General features: G+C 45.4%; 1 protein-coding gene across 5 annotated transcripts; it reads left to right on the top strand.

The window, feature by feature from the left end:
* The first annotated feature begins 649 nt into the window (after nucleotides 1–649).
* gpat3 (glycerol-3-phosphate acyltransferase 3) lies at nucleotides 650–15,888 on the top strand. Of its 5 annotated transcripts, none has more exons than XM_080476265.1 (13): nucleotides 650–837; nucleotides 5,260–5,418; nucleotides 5,532–5,598; nucleotides 10,936–11,221; nucleotides 11,335–11,409; nucleotides 11,519–11,608; nucleotides 11,930–12,023; nucleotides 12,095–12,210; nucleotides 12,565–12,620; nucleotides 12,695–12,780; nucleotides 12,864–12,992; nucleotides 13,368–13,447; nucleotides 14,269–15,888. In XM_080476265.1, exons 2-13 carry the CDS (start codon nucleotides 5,275–5,277, stop codon nucleotides 14,369–14,371), a joined length of 1,326 nt encoding a protein of 441 aa, XP_080332391.1. In that variant the 5' UTR covers nucleotides 650–837; nucleotides 5,260–5,274; the 3' UTR covers nucleotides 14,372–15,888. The 5 variants fall into 5 exon arrangements, with proteins under 5 accessions (XP_080332391.1, XP_080332392.1, XP_080332395.1 ...); XM_080476266.1 differs by having other exon boundaries at nucleotides 696–870; XM_080476269.1 differs by having other exon boundaries at nucleotides 725–837; nucleotides 12,719–12,780; nucleotides 12,864–12,914; nucleotides 14,269–15,881.
* The last annotated feature ends 3,772 nt before the right edge of the window (nucleotides 15,889–19,660 follow it).

Genomic DNA, 19,660 nt, shown 5'->3' with positions numbered 1-19,660 from the left:
ACAGTGAGTCTTGGTGCGTTCCTGACACCTTTTCCCCTCACTTTCTACTTTGTCAAGTAGAATCACGGCAGTATTCTTTTCACAATAGCAAGTTTAATTCACACCCAATACATATATTGCTGTACAGGCAGGTTTTTGAAAATTCCCCCAAAATAAAAAAATAAATGTATTTGCACCCCACCCCGATTTAAAAAAAAAAGAAGGTCTAATCTCCAATTAAATAAGGTTAAGAAAAAAGGGGGAAAAGAAATAAAGAAGCTAATACAGCTTTTGTTTTCAGAAGAATGCACCACAGTCTGGTTCTACGGGCCCCCAGGTACCCGTGTGTTCATTTTAAAGTAGATTCACTGTAGCATTTTTACACAATTACACAGAAATGCAATTAATTAAGTCTGAGCTTATCTTAGTATGTATTTGGTGGGATTTCAAGTGTGTACTTGTGTAGGAATGTCCAGTCAATCTACTTTGAAATTAACACAAGGGTACCTGGGGGCATGTAGTAAAAGAACAAGACAGTAATAACAGTTGTTTGTATTTCAACTATTGAAAACTACAGCAAAAACACAACTGAGGTGTACCTGAACGCACCACGAAGGCTTGGCTTTCTCGGCTTCTCTCGGCTTTACCGTACTAAGTGATATAAACAGGCATTGTGGTTTGAATTCTACCGCAGTCGGAGCGCTCCTGCGCGGAAGGAGCCGCGGAGGGCGGAGCCTCCGAGTCCGCTTGAGTCCGGGGAGAAGCCCGCTGCAGCAGGACGAGAGAGCACGGGACGACCCGCAGAACCAGAGACCCGCAGAACCAAAGACCCGGACCCGGAGAAGCCTTCCCACTCGGGTCAGTCACGGTCCAGGTCCTGGTTCCGTTCAGGTTAGTTTAGTGTAGTAATCAGCCTGCTGGAGTAACGGTGCAGCTTCTACTCGAGTAACATTACTATAAAAAGTTTTACGTTACTTCAGAAAGTTTCGAACTTGAGAATAAATCTCAATTTTATAGTAAAATACGTTTTTGTAAAAAGTAGAAATTTGACCGTTTCATGTCTTTTATTCAGTAAAGATTGATTTAATCCATTAGTGTCACCAGTCACTGACACTTTATTGTTTATGTTCCGAAAGAATAATCAAGATAATTCAACCTTTAGCTGCACTAAACACGTTTTATTAAAGTTTATTTGATATTAAAAAAAAAAATCAAAACTTTTACTGAAGCGATAAATGTTTTAAATTAAAGAACTATTTCCATCATCAGGTGTGGAGGTAAAGGTTCTGGAGGCGTTTCACAGTCTCACTAACTATTTAACAGAAAAGCACATGATCAGGTCAATATATGGATCAATCAATACACGGTGAGTGCAGGTTGTGTTGTTCTTCATCTGGACCAGGGGTCTGCAGCCTGCGGCTCCTCGAAGCATGGAAATAAACATTTCTCTTTTATTTGCTCTGCTCACTGATTTAACAAAATGAATAAAAGGTCTAACGCCTGAAACAGCCAGGATGGATGCAGCGGCTATAAACGGATAAAATAGCTGAAACTAAAAAAAGATAAAACATTCTGGAGAAATGGTCACACTGAAATCATTCATGTTTCTCGTTTATCTTTTTATTTCAACAAAAGAAAAAAAGGTTGATTCAGCTAAAACTGCTCAAACTGTTAGGAAACGCACAGCAGCTATTATTATAATATACTATATAACTAGTATATTACTACTATATATATAACTACTATATATACTCTGTAACTACTGTATATCTACTATATATTCTATATAACCACTATAATACCATATAACTACGATATAACTATTATATATACTATATAAATACTATATAATTAGAATAGTTAAATAGCTAAAGGGGCCAAAATGCATAAAATGACTAAAGCAGATAAATCTATGAAAAAAATAATCTCTGCAGGTGGAGGTGCTGCAGGTGGAGGTGCTGTAGGTGGAGGTGCTGCAGGTGGAGGTGCTGCAGGTGGAGGTGCTGTAGGTGGAGGTGCTGTTGGTGGAGGTGCTGTAGGTGGAGGTGCTGCAGACTGTGGAGGACGTCAGCAGGAGGTCTCTGGTCCTCCACAGGGCGTCTGAGTCTTCAGTCTAGTTCAGGCGTCCTCAATTATTCCCCCCGAGGACCAAAATCAGACCAACACGCCAAACCAAGGGCTGGAACAGCCGCACGTTTTCACACGATGTCAGTAAAAGTGGTTTTAATTACAAATGTCAGCTACTGTTACCATTATTATTATTATTATTGTTACCATCATTATTAATATGAGTAACAGTACTCAAGGTGGTTGTAGTCATAATCTAAGTCTGGGATTTTCAAAGTTTGTGTTGAGGGTACACAGAGTCAGAGACAGAGACAGAGACAGAGACAGAGTCAGAGACAGAGACAGAGTCAGAGACAGAGTCAGAGACAGAGACAGAGTCAGAGTCAGAGACAGAGTCAGAGTCAGAGTCAGAGACAGAGACAGAGACAGAGACAGAGTCAGAGACAGAGTCAGAGTCAGAGACAGAGTCAGAGACAGAGACAGAGACAGAGTCAGAGGAGAGATTTTCAGTTTGTTACTTTTTAAATTGCATAATTGTTGTTTCAGTGCTGCTTTGGTTTCTCTTCTCATTTCATCCAATTATTGTTTTTAATTATTAGAGTTAGGGACGTCCTGATCACACTTTCTGCCCCCGATACAATCCGATCTCTCAGAATTGAGTATCGGCCGATACCGATACTTTCCCGATCCGATACTTACATTGCTATTGCAAATATACTCAACAGTGTATTTTTGGAGCGACTAAGATGTCTGAAGCTAAAAGTACTATTGGCAGAAACTTTGTTTACCTAGAAATTATTGTAAAACTCACTTATTGAATCAAAATTCTTCTTTCTCTTTAGTTGTTGTAAACTGAGGAACATCCACACGACGAAGAAAGAACCTCCGTCACCCCTCACTATGAACACGGCTCAACACGAGGCTTCAGGACATGTAGTACACATGCCAGGCCTTTAGGGGCGCTGTGACTCACCAAACACAATAAAAACGCAGAAGAAGACAGACCACATAGAAATATAGAAGTAGACTTCTACACATAAACACATAAACCGCTATATATCACTCTAGTTTTATAGTTCTATGGCCCCGCTCCACCTGCTTCTAGCTTCTGCAGCTCCACCCGAGCTTCTAGTCCCTGATTGTTCTGGTTAGTAGGTGATGTAGTGGACCGAGTTTGTTTTTGTTGTTTTTTTTAGATCGGCGGGGTGATCGGCTGGATTTGCCGATTCCCGATCACTAACAAATCACTAATATCCCTAATTAGAAGTATAAAAACTGCTATTTAAATAAACTTACTATTGTTTTAATTTTTATTCTAATAAACCAGTTAGAAGCCAAATAAACAAAACAAATGAATTGACTGACCAATCAGTGAGAAAAGTGATGAGATGAGGAAATTCCTCTGATGTTTGTTACATCAGAACGTCTGTTTCTCATTCTGTCTCTTTAAGTCAGAGATCAGAGGTGAAGAACCCTCCTCCACCCACTCCTCCACCCACTCCTCCACCCAATCCTCCACTCTTCTAGTCGCAGTATTATCAGACAGTTACCAAGATCATTCCCATCGTTCCTCCACATTCCTGACATTCTTCATGTGACCTGATGCATCTGAAGATGGTTCTTAAATGGGCGGAACGTTCCTGATATTCCTGATGACGGTGAGACGGAGGCTGATGTAGTGGAAGTTGTGGTTGGTGCGGGTCAGGAGGTTCCATGAGTCCAGCTCCTCAGAGGAGAACCTCTGGGTCACCTGGTCATCCACCACGCTCTCCAGGCCCGTCTTGTAGAAGTACAGGACGTCGCTCAGCGCAAAGTCGCCACTCGACGCAGGACGAGACCGCCGCCGCTTCAGCTCCTCCGCCATCGAGCCGCCACCTCGCTCGATGATCCCTGGAAGAGTCCAGAACCTGGGTCAGCTTTTGGAGGAACCAGAACCTGGGTCATCCTCTAGAACAGGGGTGTCCAACCTCAGTCCTCCAGGGTCTCTGTCCTGCATGTTTAGCTCCTCCCATTTCTAAAACACCTGATCGCAATGAGGGGCTCCTTATTGGGCTTTTTCACAACCTTGGTGATGACATCATCATTCTGTCTAATGGACAGGGGCCCTCCAGGACCGAGGTTGGAGACCTCTGCTCTAGAGGAATCAGAACCCAGGTCCTCCTCTAGAGGAACCATAACCCGGTTCAGCTTCTGGAGGAACCAGAACCAGCTTCTCAACCTTTTTGGTTTCCTTGACCCCCTGCATATTTAAGATCAACCCTGAAGCCTGGGATTTTCAAAACTTGTGTTGAGGGTCACATGAAGAAGCACATCCTCCTCTCTGATCAACTCCATGGAGGTTCTCTGAATGCTGAGCGCTCTGGAGTGTGTCCACTGTTCAGTAGCTGCTGGGAGAAGAACTGGGGGGGTGGAGTCATGGGGGGGTGGAGTCATGGGGGGTGGAGTCACATGTTTTTAAACTCAGTAGCAGACCTGACTTGTTCTACACCCTGGGCGAACACCCGCCTCCACCAGACGCACCTGAGACGGTGAGTCTCATGTCCTCAGGTTCACGGTGCGTCCTGGCAGCTGGACACGTCTCTCATAGCAAAACCCACAGCTAGATAGAACAAATTCTCCCGATTCAGCACATTCCTGACAGATCAATGATAGAAAACTACGACACGCAACGACTCACAGCAGCCTGCCGCAGCGCACAGCTCCGGTCTGCTGCAGGTCAAGTATGGGTGGGTAATATAAACTAACCTGTTCAGTCTAGTCTCAGTTCAACTGAAGCTTCTTGATCCTCTTTGTGCTTTTTCATGCTGCAGCTCGTGTTGCTTATTGCTTTAATTTTGACTTCCGGGTCGTGAAATTAAAATCCGTGGACGTCCGAGGAGAGCGTGCATTGATGTAATTAGACGCTCACAGACTCCGGCTTCGTCTACGGTGTGGGATGAGGTCCAAACTAGTTAGAGCAGCACATTTTCCCCCACAAATTCCACTTTATTTCACCTTGATGTGCAGCTGATGGGCCGGCGCCGGCCACACAGGAGGGGGCCGCCTATTGAGGACCCCTGCTGTAGTTTATTGTTCAGGTGAAAACCAGTGTGTGTGTGTGTGTGTGTGTGTGTGTGTGTGTGTGTGTGTGTGTGTGTGTGTGTGTGTGTGTGTGTGTGTGTGTGTGTGTGTGTGTGTGTGTGTGTGTGTGTGTGTGTGTGTGTGTGTGTACAGACGATGAGCTGACTAATGGAGGGTGTGTGGAGTTCTGTCGGGGGTCTCCTCCACCTCTGGCTCTTCAATGTGGTCTTCCTCATCCTGCTACCCGCCATGTTCGGGGTCTCGCTGGGCGTCACCGGAGTCTACATCCAGGTGCTGGTGCACATCCTGGAGGTGATCCGCCTGTCTGTGTCTCTGTGTGTGTGTGTGTGTGTGTGTGTGTGTGTGTGTGTGTGTGTGTGTGTGTGTGTGTGTGTGTGTGTCTGATGATGTGTGTGTGTTTGCAGTGGGCCACCGTACGGATCCAGAGAGGCCGCCAGACAGAGTCCAGCGTACCGGTTCCTCTGCCCAATGGTGAGTCCTTCGTGTGTGTGTGTGTGTGTGTGTGTATGTGTGTGTGTGTGTGTGTGTGTGTGTGTGTGTGCGTGCGCACCACGTGCTGTCTCCTCATCATGTGACTGTGTGTGGAGAAACCTTGAGGCTCCTGATTGGTCGGCTGCAGCGTGTGATGTCGGGACGCCACATGGCTCGTCTCAGGATGATGATGCAACCGCAGATTACATAATGTTTGTCAAACAGAGGACACACACACACACACACACACACACACACACACACACACACACAGTCTTGTGTCATTATGTACAAAAATACTGGAAAAACATTTCATGGAAAAGTTTTCAAAAACATTAAACAGCCACAATCTGCTGAACCTAAACCAACCTCAAAGTAACTAAAACTACAACAAAGTAACTTAAAAACAACCCTCAAAGTAACTACAACTACAATATACTAGGGACGTCCTGATCACACTTTCTGCCCCCGATACCGATCCGATCTTTCAGAATTGAGTATCGGCCGATACCGATACTTCCCCGATCTGATACTTACATTGTTATTGCAAATATACTCAATAGTGTATTTTTGGATTAACTAAGATGTCTGAAGCTAAAAGTACTATTGGCAGAAGCTTTGTTTACCTAGAACTTATTGTAAAACTCACTTATTGAATCAAAATACTTCTCAGAACGACTTAAGAACTTATTTAAACTTTATTCAGTCAGAAGAACAAAAACCCAGTTATACTCTGCAGTCTTGTTTCTCTTATTTATCTTAACTTAAACTACTTCACCTGCATTTTGTGGCAAATAAAACAAAATAAAAAAGAAACCCAGAGAATCAGTTTGACTAACATATAAAGTATAAAAACTACTACATAAACAGTATTCAGTAAAACCAGTTCCACTTCAAAGTGTCTTTGGCTGCTTGGGTTGGAAATAAGTCCTAAAAAGTACAAATACAATAATAAAAATAAATAAATAAATGTTAAACATAAATACTCTGAGGCTCCAATGTAACTTCTTTGTGTATTAAATTCCAGTTTACCTTAAAGCAGTATGAGAGGTTTGACCTGAATGTCACTAAACATTTACATTTCAATGTGAAGTATAAACACTTCATTCTACTTCAAAGTGGTAAAACCTGTATGACTAAAGTACTCTGAACATAGTACTCTCAAAAACTTATTCACAATATCCCAGTCTCCCTTCAAACTAGAGGAACCTTCTGGGTTCTTGTTTCACCATATCGCTGCCCTGTGGGGACTGAGCCTTTATTTTAAATCCTTTATTTTAAAATTCTTTATTTTAAAATCCTTTATTTTAAAATCCTTTATTTTAAAATTCTTTATTTTAAAGTGGAGTTTGCTGCTTCAGTGCGGCTTTTTCTTAGTTGTTGTTGTAAACTGAGGAACATCCACACGATGATAAAACGATCTTTGTCCTCCCTGACCTTCTCCCAAACCTCCGTCACACCTCACTATGAACACGGCTCAACACGAGGCTTCAGGACATGTAGTACACATGCCAGGCCTGTAGGGGCGCTGTGACTCACCAAACACAATAAAACACAGAAGAAGACAGACCACATAGAACTTTACAAGTAGACTCCTGCACATAAACACATAACCCACTAAATATAATCTAGTTTTATAGGTCTATGGCCCCGCTCCGCCTGCTTCTAGCTTCTGCAGCTCCACCCGAGCTTCTAGTCCCTGATTGTTCTGGTTAGTAGGTGACGTAGCGGACCGAGTTTTTTTTTTTTTTTTTTTTAGATCGGCGGGGTGATCAGCTGGCTTTGCCGATTCCCGATCACTAACAAATCACTGATATCAGCCGATCCGATATCTACTGATCTGATCAGGACATCCTGACAATAAAGTAACTTAAACCAACCTCAAGGGAACTAAAACTATAAGAAAGTAACTTAAAACAACCTCAAAGGAACTAAAACTACAATAAAACAACTTAAACCCTCAAAGTAACTAAAATTACAATAAAGTAACTTAAACCAACCTCAAAGTAACTAAAACTACAAAAAAGTAACTTAAACCAACCTCAAGGGAACTAAAACTATAAGAAAGTAACTTAAAAACCCCAAAGTAACTAAAAATACAATAAAGTAACTTAAAAACAATCTCAAAGGAACTAAAACTAAACTAAAACTGTTTCTTTGGGGGTAATTGTTCCTCCAGGGGTAATTCCCAGTGTGTATTTAATTGCCCCTGCAGGGGCAGATGGCGTCGAGGCCTCGTGATGCTCAAACAATCAGTCAGTGTTTCAGGATTTAATCTCATCAGGTTTCACATGAACAGGAAGCTCCGCCCACCAGCTCAGAGGACACACACACACACACACACACACACACACACACACACACACACACACACACACACACACACACATACACACACACACACACACACACACACACACACACACACACACACAGCAGGAGGATCAGTACGTCTGACCGGTTCACATTAAATTAAATTAAATTAAATTAAATTAAATTAAATTAAATTAAATTAAATTAAATTAAATTAAATTAAATTAAATTAAATTAAATTAAATTAAATTAAATTAAGCCAATACCTAGACCTGTACCTGGTAGATCTAGATCTATCAGGACCAGTACCAGGGAGCGCCTTCCCGTCCAGGTGAAGGTTCCTCCAGAGCAGTGATTCTCAACCGGGGGTCCGCGGACCCCTAGTGGTCCAAGGTGTAATTGCAAGGGGTCCGTGAAAATCTACCATCTCTTAAAAGAAGATCCTATGACAGGTCCTCAGGAGGAGGAGCCTCCTGTCTGGCCCGCGGCCCATCAGCTGCACCTCAACGTGGAATAAAGAGCAATTTGTGGTTAAAACATGCTCTGCTCTACCTTTTTAATCCTCATCCCACACCGTAGTTGAAGCCAGCATCTCCGCACGGACGTCCACGGATTTCAATTTCACGGCCCGCGAAACCCCCGTCATCCAGCAGTGAGTCCAAACTTTAGAAAAAGAACCAACCTGAGCTGCAGCAGGAAGAGGTGGAGGAGGAAGAGCTTCAGCTGAACTCTGACTGGACTGAACAGGTCACTCTGATATACCCGGTCTGCAGCAGACCAGAGCGGTCAGCAGAGTGGAGCAGCACCTCAACCCTCTGCAGCTTTAATACCAGCGAGCCTCCAAAGTCCCACAGCCGCAAAACAGGAACAGAAAACATGAGGTGATACAAGCCCTCTGGGTCGACGCTCTGTCAGCATCGGTCCAAGAGAGCAGCAGCAGCATCGCTGCTCTCTTGGAACCTTGCCAAAGCTGAGAAACTATTTTCTGATGCTGAGTTAATTTAAAAAAAAGCGCAATTAATATGGTTGATGAGGTTTTAAGTCACAATGAGAATAGAAAGAAAACGGTTGAGGAGCGGTTAAAGGAGCGTTCACACACAACGACAAGTTTGGCACGAAACTCGAATCCTGACCAGGGATCAGGATTTTGAGCTGAATTCTCGGATTCAGGGTGGAGGCGTCGCGCCGCCACCAACAGTCGCCACCGTCAGTCGCCACCGACAGTCGCCGCCACCGACAGTCGCCACCGTCAGTCGCCACCGACAGTCGCCGCCACCGTCAGTCGCCACCACCGTCAGTCGCCACCGACAGTCGCCACCGACAGTCGCCACCACCGTCAGTCGCCACCACCGACAGTCGCCACCACCGTCAGTCGCCACCACCGTCAGTCGCCACCACCGTCAGTCGCCACCACCGACAGTCGCCACCACCGTCAGTCGCCGCCACCGTCAGTCGCCACCACCGTCAGTCGCCACCACCGACAGTCGCCACCGACAGTCGCCACCACCGTCAGTCGCCACCACCGTCAGTCGCCACCACCGACAGTCGCCACCACCGTCAGTCGCCGCCACCGTCAGTCGCCACCACCGTCAGTCGCCACCGACAGTCGCCACCGACAGTCGCCACCACCGTCAGTCGCCACCGTCAGTCGCCACCGACAGTCGCCACCGACAGTCGGCACCACCGACAGTCGCCACCGACAGTCGCCACCACCGACAGTCGCCACCTTTTAACCAGTAAGAGCAGGAAACATGGCGGATCACGCGGTGTTGCAAACTAATATGACCAAAGCTGCGCTGTGGCCTCCTGCTGTGCGTCGCTGTGCGTCGCTGTGCGTCGCTGTGCGTCGCTGTGCGTCGCTGTGCGTCGCTGTGCATCGTCACTTTCATTAATCTGTCAGGAATGTGCTGAATCGGGAGAATTTGTTCTATTCAGTTGTGGATTATGAGAGACGTGTCCAGCTGCCAGGACGCTCCGAGCACCAGAGGACATGAGACTCACCGTCTGGTGGAGGCGGGTGTTCGCCCAGGGCGTAGAACAAGTCCGGTCTGCTACTGAGTTTAAAAACATGTGACTCCACCCCCCCATGACTCCATCCCCCCATGACTCCACCCCCCCATGACTCCACCCCCCATGACCCCACCCCCCATGACTCCACCCCCCATGACTCCACCCCCCATGACCCCACCCCCATGACTCCACCCCCCATGACTCCAACCCCCCCCCCCCCCCCCCCCCCCCCCATGACTCCACCCCCCCAGTTCTTCTCCCAGCAGCTACTGAACAGTGGACACACTCCAGAGCGCTCAGCATTCAGAGAACCTCCATGGAGTTGATCAGAGAGGAGGATGTGCTTCTTCATGTGACCCTCAACACAAGTATTGAAAATCCCAGGCTTAAATTATTACTACTACCTTGACTACTACTACTACTATACTAACAATGACAGTAGTAATCATGGTACCATCAGCTAAAACATCTGCAATTAAAACAACTTTTACTGACATCGTGCAATAAACCGGCGACTGTTCCGGCCCCTGGTTTGACCTGCTGGTCTGATTTTTGCCCACAGGGGTAAATAATTGAGGAGCCCTGTCCTATTACATTTACAGGGGTGGGGGTGAGGGTGGGGGTGGGGGTGGGGGGGGTCCTCAGGGTTGATCTTAAATATGCAGGGGGTCAAGGAAACCAAAAAGGTTGAGAAGCTGGTTCTGGTTCCTCCAGAAGCTGAACCGGGTTATGGTTCCTCTAGAGGAGGACCTGGGTTCTGATTCCTCTAGAGCAGAGGTCTCCAACCTCGGTCCTGGAGGGCCCCTGTCCATTAGACAGAATGATGATGTCATCACCAAGGTTGTGAAAAAGCCCAATAAGGAGCCCCTCATTGCGATCAGGTGTTTTAGAAATGGGAGGAGCTAAACATGCAGGACAGAGACCCTGGAGGACTGAGGTTGGACACCCCTGTTCTAGAGGATGACCCAGGTTCTGGTTCCTCCAAAAGCTGACCCAGGTTCTGGACTCTTCCAGGGATCATCGAGCGAGGTGGCGGCTCGATGGCGGAGGAGCTGAAGCGGCGGCGGTCTCGTCCTGCGTCGAGTGGCGACTTTGCGCTGAGCGACGTCCTGTACTTCTACAAGACGGGCCTGGAGAGCGTGGTGGATGACCAGGTGACCCAGAGGTTCTCCTCTGAGGAGCTGGACTCATGGAACCTCCTGACCCGCACCAACCACAACTTCCACTACATCAGCCTCCGTCTCACCGTCATCTGGGGTCTGGGCGTCGCCGTCCGATACGGCGTGCTCCTCCCTCTCAGGTCAGACCGCCACTATAGCTCCTCCCTCTCAGGTCAGAACGCCACTATAGCTCCTCCCTGAGGACCTCCTTCTTTTTTGAGATTGTAATGAAATTGTGATGATTGTTCTTCAGAATCACTTTGGCCGTCATTGGACTTTCCTGGCTCGTCATCGGGACGACGTTGGTGGGACTCCTTCCTGAGAGCAGGTACCTCCTCCTGCTCCTCCTCCTGCTGCTCCTCCTCCTCCTCCTGCTGCTCCTCCTCCTCCTGCTGCTCCTCCTGCTGCTCCTCTCTGATCCTCTCCATATGTTCCAGTGCTAAGCAGTGGCTCAGTGAACTCGTCCATCTGACGTGTTACAGAATCTGTGCCAGAGGACTTTCAGCCACCGTCCGTTACCACAACAAGTCAGTCAGCCCCTCCTCACTCACACATTGTACCGATACTCTACTGATACTGTACCAATAGTGTACAGATACTGTACTGATACTCTACCGATACTGTACTGGTACTGTATTGATACTGTACCAGTACTCTACCGATATTGTACTGATACGGTACCAATACTGTACCAATACTGATACGGTACCCATACTGTACCAATACTGATACTTTACCTGTGTCTGTACCTGTATCTGTGTAAGTCCTGTCTCTGAATACATCCTTTCTCTGAGTATTTCCTGTCTCTAAGTACTTCTGTCTGAGTACTTCCTGTGTCTTCCCTGCAGAGAGAACCGCCCTCAGAAAGGAGGAATCTGTGTAGCCAATCACACGACTCCAATCGACGTGGTGATTCTGGCAAACGATGGCTGCTACGCCATGGTGAGCAACGTCTTCGTGGCCCGCGGCCTGCTCCCTGAGGGACTCCTCTTTCTGACGGGGGTTGTTCACAGGTGGGGCAGATCCACGGGGGTCTGCTGGGGGTCATTCAGAGGTCCATGGTGAGGTCCTGCCCCCACGTCTGGTTCGAGAGGTCCGAGATGAAAGACCGCCACGCCGTGACCAGCAGGTGGGTGGTAACAAGTCCTCCACACGGCGAGCAGCACAGAGCTGAGACTCCGCCTCCAACCATCTCAGCAGGTCCAGAAGGTCCAGGAGATCCAGGATCAGAAGAACCAGGACATGGGAGGATGAGACAGACCAGGACCTCTGACCTGGTTTAACATCCATCTGCTGATTACCGTCTCCTGTCACATGATCAAATCACAACGTCATAATGTCAAGATGTCACCATAACGTTATGATGTCACACTGTCATGATGTCACAATGTTATGATGTCACGTCATGATGTCACAATGTTTTGAACTCAGTGAAATTGTTTAAGTCTGGATGAGTCAGTGAAGTTTGTTTCACCCCCTGCAGGCTGAGTGCTCACGTTGCAGCCAAGACCAAACTGCCCATCCTGATATTTCCTGAAGGTTTGTCTGATGATGATGATGATGATGATGATGAGATGAAGTTAGTGATGATGATGATGAAGGTGTTCTAACAGGAACTTGCATCAACAACACCTCAGTCATGATGTTTAAGAAAGGAAGCTTTGAAATCGGAGGGACGATTTACCCAGTGGCCATCAAGGTAGCGTCCTCTTCTTCATGGTGATGTCACAGTAGCGTGAACCAATCAGAGCGGGGGTGTGACTTCCTGTCCGTGTGCTGCAGTACGATCCCCGCTTTGGAGACGCCTTCTGGAACAGCAGCAAGTTCAACATGGTGAGCTACCTGCTGAGGATGATGACCAGCTGGGCCATCGTGGTCAACGTGTGGTACCTCCCCCCCATGACCATACAGGTAGGAACACCTGGGACAGACACACCAGGGACAGGTACACCTGGGACAGGTACACCTGGGACAGACATACCTCGGACAGATACACCTGGGACAGGTACACCTGGGACAGACACACCTGGGACAGGTACACCTGGGACAGACACACCAGGGACAGGTACACCAGGGACAGGTACACCTGGGACAGATACACCTGGGACAGGTACACCTGGGACAGACACACCAGGGACAGGTACACCAGGGACAGGTACACCTGGGACAGGTACACCTGGGACAGACACACCTGTGACAGACACACTTGTGACATACCTGGGACAGACACAACTGGGACACACCTCATGCTGTCTCTGTGTCTCCATGTTGTCTCTGGTTCTGCAGGACGATGAGGACGCCGCTCAGTTTGCTAACAGAGTGAAGTCTGCCATCGCAGAACAGGGAGGACTGCTGGACCTAGCCTGGTGAGCTACCAGCTAATGCTAACAGTCTGAATCTAACTCACACCTGGACACACCTGGACATACCTGAATATACCTGAACATACACCTGGACACACACACCTGACCACACCATGACACCTGAAAATACACCTGGACAGACCTGGACACACCTGAACACACACCTGAACACACACACCTGAACATACACCTGAACACACACACCTGAACATACACCTGAACACACACCTGAACACACAGACCTGAACATACACCTGAACACACACACCTGAACACACACCTGAACACACACACCTGAACACACACACCTGAACATACACCTGAACACACACACCTGAACACACAGACCTGAACATACACCTGAACACACACCTGAACACACACCTGAACATACACCTGAACACACACCTGAACACACACACCTGAACATACACCTGAACACACACACCTGAACACACACACCTGAACATACACCTGGACAGACCTGGACACACACACCTGAACACACCATGACACCTGAAAATACACCTGGACAGACCTGGACACACCTGAACACACACCTGAACACACACACCTGAACACACACCTGAACATACACCTGAACACACACCTGAACACACACCTGAACATACACCTGAACACACACCTGAACACACACACCTGAACATACACCTGAACACACACACCTGAACACACACACCTGAACATACACCTGGACACACACCCAGCTGAACTCACCTCCTCACTTGAGGAGGGAGGGACAGTCTGACCTGATGGGACAGGAAGTGATGTTGCTGTGCGGTGGCTGTGATTGGTTGTTTCAGGGACGGCGGCCTGAAGAGGGGGAAGGTGAAGGAGTCGTTCAGGGAAGAGCAGCAGAAGATGTACAGCAGCATCGTGGTTGGAGACAATGGACTGCAGACCTGATCATCATCATCATCATCATCATCATCATCATCATCATCATCATCATCATCATCATCATCATCATCATCATCATCATCATCATCATCATCAGCCTCTGACAGAAGCTGATGTCCTCCAACCTTCTGCAGTAACACATCTTCACCAGCAGGTGGAAGCAGGAGACTATCTTCAGACAACCTGCTGCTCTTTTCCTCCTCTTCCTCCTCCTCCTCCTCCTCTGTCACTGCAGCAAACATCTTAAATATGTCCGAGTTCATTTCATTGTGATGGAAAACACACACACACACACACACACACACACACACACACACACACACACACACACACACACACACACACACACACACACACACACACACACACACACACACACACACACAATGAGAAATGTTTATGTTTTAAATTATTTTGATTAAAAATGGAAAAGGTAAATAAGAGTATAAAAACTTTAATAGTCGCTGAGTTTAAATTCAATCATTTGATGACAAATAGAAGAAAATCAGAAAAGGAAAAAGAAGTTTGAAATATGGATCCATAAAAAGATAAAAGCAGAAGAAATTGTAAAAAGTTTCCACCCTGGAAGTTTCCAGGGGTCAAAGGTCAACGTCTGAACGCACAGAGAGTAACCTGAAGTGAGTCACTTCTTGTACTCTGATTACTCTGTTACTCTGATTACTTGGTGTCTTGCAGACTGAAGTTTCTCCTCATTTTATATCTTTTGAATCTTTGTTTTCTGTTTGTGTCGTAAACAAATGAATCAAATCATCTTGTAAATAATCTGAAGGAGGAAAGAAACGATAAAACTCATTTTTGTCTCAAGTTTGTTTTTATTAAAACCTTTTATTGACTTTTGATAATTTTTTACTTTTAGAGTTTTTCTTTTAGTAATTAGATCGAGTCTCGTGTACTAACTAAATTTGACTTCTAAGAAAAGTTGATTATTCGAATGAATAGAAATAATTGATTAAAAAAAGATAATAAAGATTCACTTCAGTTTGATTTCTACAGAAACCTGCAGAAACAGACTCAGAGGCTTTATAAATCCAGAAATATAATAGAAATACTTTGTTTATCGGAGCAGGACGAGGGAAATTATATATCTTGTCCTTTCTAGTTTGTGTGATGAGAAACAACTAAATGACTGAAAATATGAATAAATTCTGAATCAGGTTCATTTATAATTAAGCTCCTTAAACATCAGTGAAATGTTTATTATTTGATCATCATTAAATGATATTTTCAATACAGAAAATGTATTTCCCTGTGATTTTAAAGTGTATTTTATTTCCCAGGAAACTAGAAGTATTCTGAATGAAGAGTTGATCATATTCTGAATTGCTGCCGGTGTTCCAGAGCTGAGTGATGATCAGATCCTCCATGTGAGGGCAGAATGTGTCTGAGCGCCGTCACTTCATCCTCAGGATTTATGTGCTGTAAAAAGGACATTTTTAATCATCTTACTGCTTCTCTAACAGGATGAAATGTGTCCCGGCCAATAAAACACACCTGAAATCATCGTTTTTAAAGATTTGTGAGCTTGTTGGAGGAAAAAAAAACAGAAATCATTTCAAATAAATGAGTTAAAATGTGATTTTCTGCACATTTCACTAAAGAAATGTGAGTACTTAAATACAGATGAAACATAATTAAACAGAAAAATAAAATGGTTTTCAATTTAAATTCTGAATTTTAGAGGAAATCTTAACAGAATAAAGCCTGATGAATATGCTGTCAACACCTGAATAAAAAATTATTTAATCCTGCAAATTATTCCAAATAAACGTTAGGTTTATTTTTGTTTATTTACAAACAAGAACTTTAATCTTGGTGCTGCATTCAGGTGTAAACAGGACGTCGGTTCATCCTCTCAGGCAGATGAAAGAAATATTACTTAAAGTAACAAACACCTTCCAGTCTTTAATAAGTGAAGAAATTAGGGTGAACATTTATAGTAGAATACATTTTATTGTTATTTACATTTCGAAATCCCGACAAAAAAAATGTTTTAGATTCAACACCAGCGTGTTGCGTTCAAGTGTCACCCTGAAAAGGTGAATATATGGAGCTGGATTATGGTAAATGACTTTTGTAAAACAGTCTAGAAATGGTCAAATACCTTTTTATTTTAATCCTTAAAACCCATAAACACTAACGTGTTGCATTCAGGTGTAATCAGGACATTTTAAAACTGTAAAATGTTGGTGAAAGAGGAAATCTTTGGTCACAATAATCCAGTAAAATTGGTCCTGAGGGATTAGAAATGATCAAATGAATTTCTTTAAAATGATGAACAATCTGCGTGAATTAGTGATGCATTCGAGTGTAATCAGGACATTTTCAAACTATTCTGGAATTAAATAGAAACTCATTAAATTTAAAATCACTTTAAAACCATTGACAGTTTGAATTAAATAAGCGTTTTAAGACCTTGTTAAGTGAATAAATGTTTAATTATCAGTTGAAATTTTCAGATAGAATTCTGTAAAAATCAGCCAAACACAAAAATGATTTTTATTTACAAAATCCTAAACTGTATTATTCCGTGTTGCATTCAGGTGTAATGAGGAAAACAGTATTTAAACCATTCTGTAGTTAAATGTAGGCTCATTTAATTTAAAATCACTTTAGAACAATTGATGTTTGATTATATACGTGTTGCATTCAGGCACAGTGTGGACATTATAAAATCTTGTTATGTGATTAAATGTTTAAATATCAGTTTTAATCTTCCTGTAAAATCAGTCCTGAAAGATTAAAAATGACATTAAGTGATGTTAAATAAATTTATTTTGAATCTAGGTGTAATGAGGACATTTTGTGTTGATAAAAGAGGGAATCTTGATGAAATTAATACAATAAAATTGATCCTGCATGATGAAAAATCATATAAAAAAATAATAAAGACCATTTATTTAAACTCATGTGCAACAGTGTGTGGATCAGTGTTGCCTTCAGGTGCAGTGTGGACATTTTAAAAGCAGGTTAAGTCATTAAATGTTCAAATACGATTGAAACTTTCCTGTAAAATCAGTCCCGAAAGAATAAAAACGATATTAAGGCAGGGGTTCTCATCCCTGGTCCTGGAGGGCCGGTGTCCTCCATGTTTTTTGTTTCTCCCAGTTGCAACACACCTGAAGGCCTCGGTACTCGGCTTTTTCACACGCTTGACGATGACATCATCATCATCAGATTGAGGTGTGCTGAAGCTGGGAGAGCTAGAACCTGCAGGACACCGGTCCTCCAGGACCAGGATGGAGAACCCCTGTATTAAGGTGAAAATGAATCTGTGTTGCATTCAGGTGTCACGAGGGCGTTGTAAAAATCTGTTCAAATTAAAAGGTCTGATTTCAATTTAATTTAATTTAATTTAATTCAATTTAATTTAATTTAATTTAATTTAATTTAATTTAATTTAATTTAATTTAATTTAATTCATTTTAATTTAATTTAATTTAATTTAATTTAATTTAATTTAATTTAATAATCCTGAGCTGTAGTCTGGATTGTTCTGTGTTGCGTTCAGGCATCACAGGAATGTTACTGACCCATGTTTTAGGAGGTTAAATATTAAAATGTTGGGAAAAATTCAATATAATCAGAGTGGAAAGATGTTTTAGTCCCTCAGATGATTTATTTCTCATTGAGGAGCAGCGGGGGGGGGGGGGGGGGGGGGGGGGGGGGCGTTCAGGTGTGACGGGGACGTTTTTAAAGTGTGACACAGGTGATTTAGTGAGGAAATGAAGATTAAATTCTGTGGATTTGGCAGCGGCAGATAGAAATAGAGATCAGCTTTAGTCTTTAAAGGCATGGACAGCAGTGTGCTGCGTTGGGGTGTAATGAGGACATTTGAGGCCTTGTCAGAGGCGTTTAGACGGCGTGTGGTTAAAACCCTGGGGGCCGGGGGGCGGGGGTGGGGTGGGGGCGGCGGGGGTGTGGGGGTGGGGGGGGGTGCAGAGCGTCGTCCTTCACAATGAAAGTGAAACGTGTGAGCACGGAACATGTTTACTGTGACGGAGCTTTAATAAAGAAAACAGGCGGTGTGTGAAATAGCAGCGAGTTACTGTTCCACACACACACACACACACACACACACACACACACACACACACACACACACACACACACACACACACACACACACACACACACATCAGGGTGTTTGTTCTCCTCTAACAGGATGGTGAATTATTAATGGGATCTGAGGCTCTAACCTGATTGTGGAGGTGGGAGTGTTGGCGAGCGCCGCCGCCGCCGCCGCCGCCACGTTCGCTCTGATGTTTGTGTCTGCACATCTTTATATCCAATTTAATGGGAGCCACACAGATTGAAGAGGGACATCATAAAAGCCACTGCACTGACCCCCGCACACATCTCCCTAGGCCGCGCCTCCTCTGGCCGCGCCTCCCCAGGCCGCACCTCCTCAGGCCGCGCCTCCCCCGGACTCCCTCAGCCTTGCCCGATGGCCTTGCTTGGCCTCCTTTGACCTTTACCAGATAGACTCGCCTTACCTGACGGACTCACCCAGCCTCTATTGGCCTCGCCCCACGACCTCGCCTGGCCTCCCTCGACTTCACTCGATGGCCTTGCCCGCCAGCTTTGCCCGGCCTCCTTCGACCTTACATGACGAACTCGACTCCCTTGACCTCAGTCGACGGACTTACCTGACAGACTTACCTGACGATCTCGCCCCCCATGTTCCACTATGCAGACTGAATTTGCTGCGTGTGACGCCATGAATACAAACCACCACTGATTTAGTCTCAGACTGCATGACGATAGAACCAGGACCACCAGGACCAGGACCACCGGGACCAAGACCACCGGGACCAAGACCACCAGCACCAAGACCACCAGGACCAAGACCACCAGGACCAAGACCACCAGGACCAGGACCGCCGTATTAGCGCGTTTAGGCATTTTAGCACTTGGGCGCCATGACACCATGAGGGGGCGCCATAAAACCCGGAGGGGGTGCTGTGACACCAGGAGGGGGCGCTGTGACACCAGGAGGGTCTGGGCGCTGCTCATTAGCATACGGTAATGAAAGCGTCTGTAATTGGTCACAATTGATTCCTCTGATTGAGCCTGAGCGTCTTCAGGTGGAGGCTGATTGATTCCTGCTTAAATTCCACAGTATTCACTTGTTTGTTCTGACCAGGCCCCGTGTCCGGGGTGGGGGGCGGGGCCAAATGAAAAATGTCCTTCAGGGAGGGACGTGAAGGTGTGAAATTGCAGACTCCTCTTTGCCCTCGGCCCCGAGCCTCCGAAGGTATTTCTTCTTTTATTGAC

Source organism: Lipophrys pholis, assembly GCF_963383615.2.
Source record: "Lipophrys pholis genome assembly, chromosome: 12".
In the NCBI taxonomy this organism is placed as follows: domain Eukaryota; kingdom Metazoa; phylum Chordata; class Actinopteri; order Blenniiformes; family Blenniidae; genus Lipophrys; species Lipophrys pholis.
This window is presented reverse-complemented; position numbering and strand designations above follow the sequence as displayed.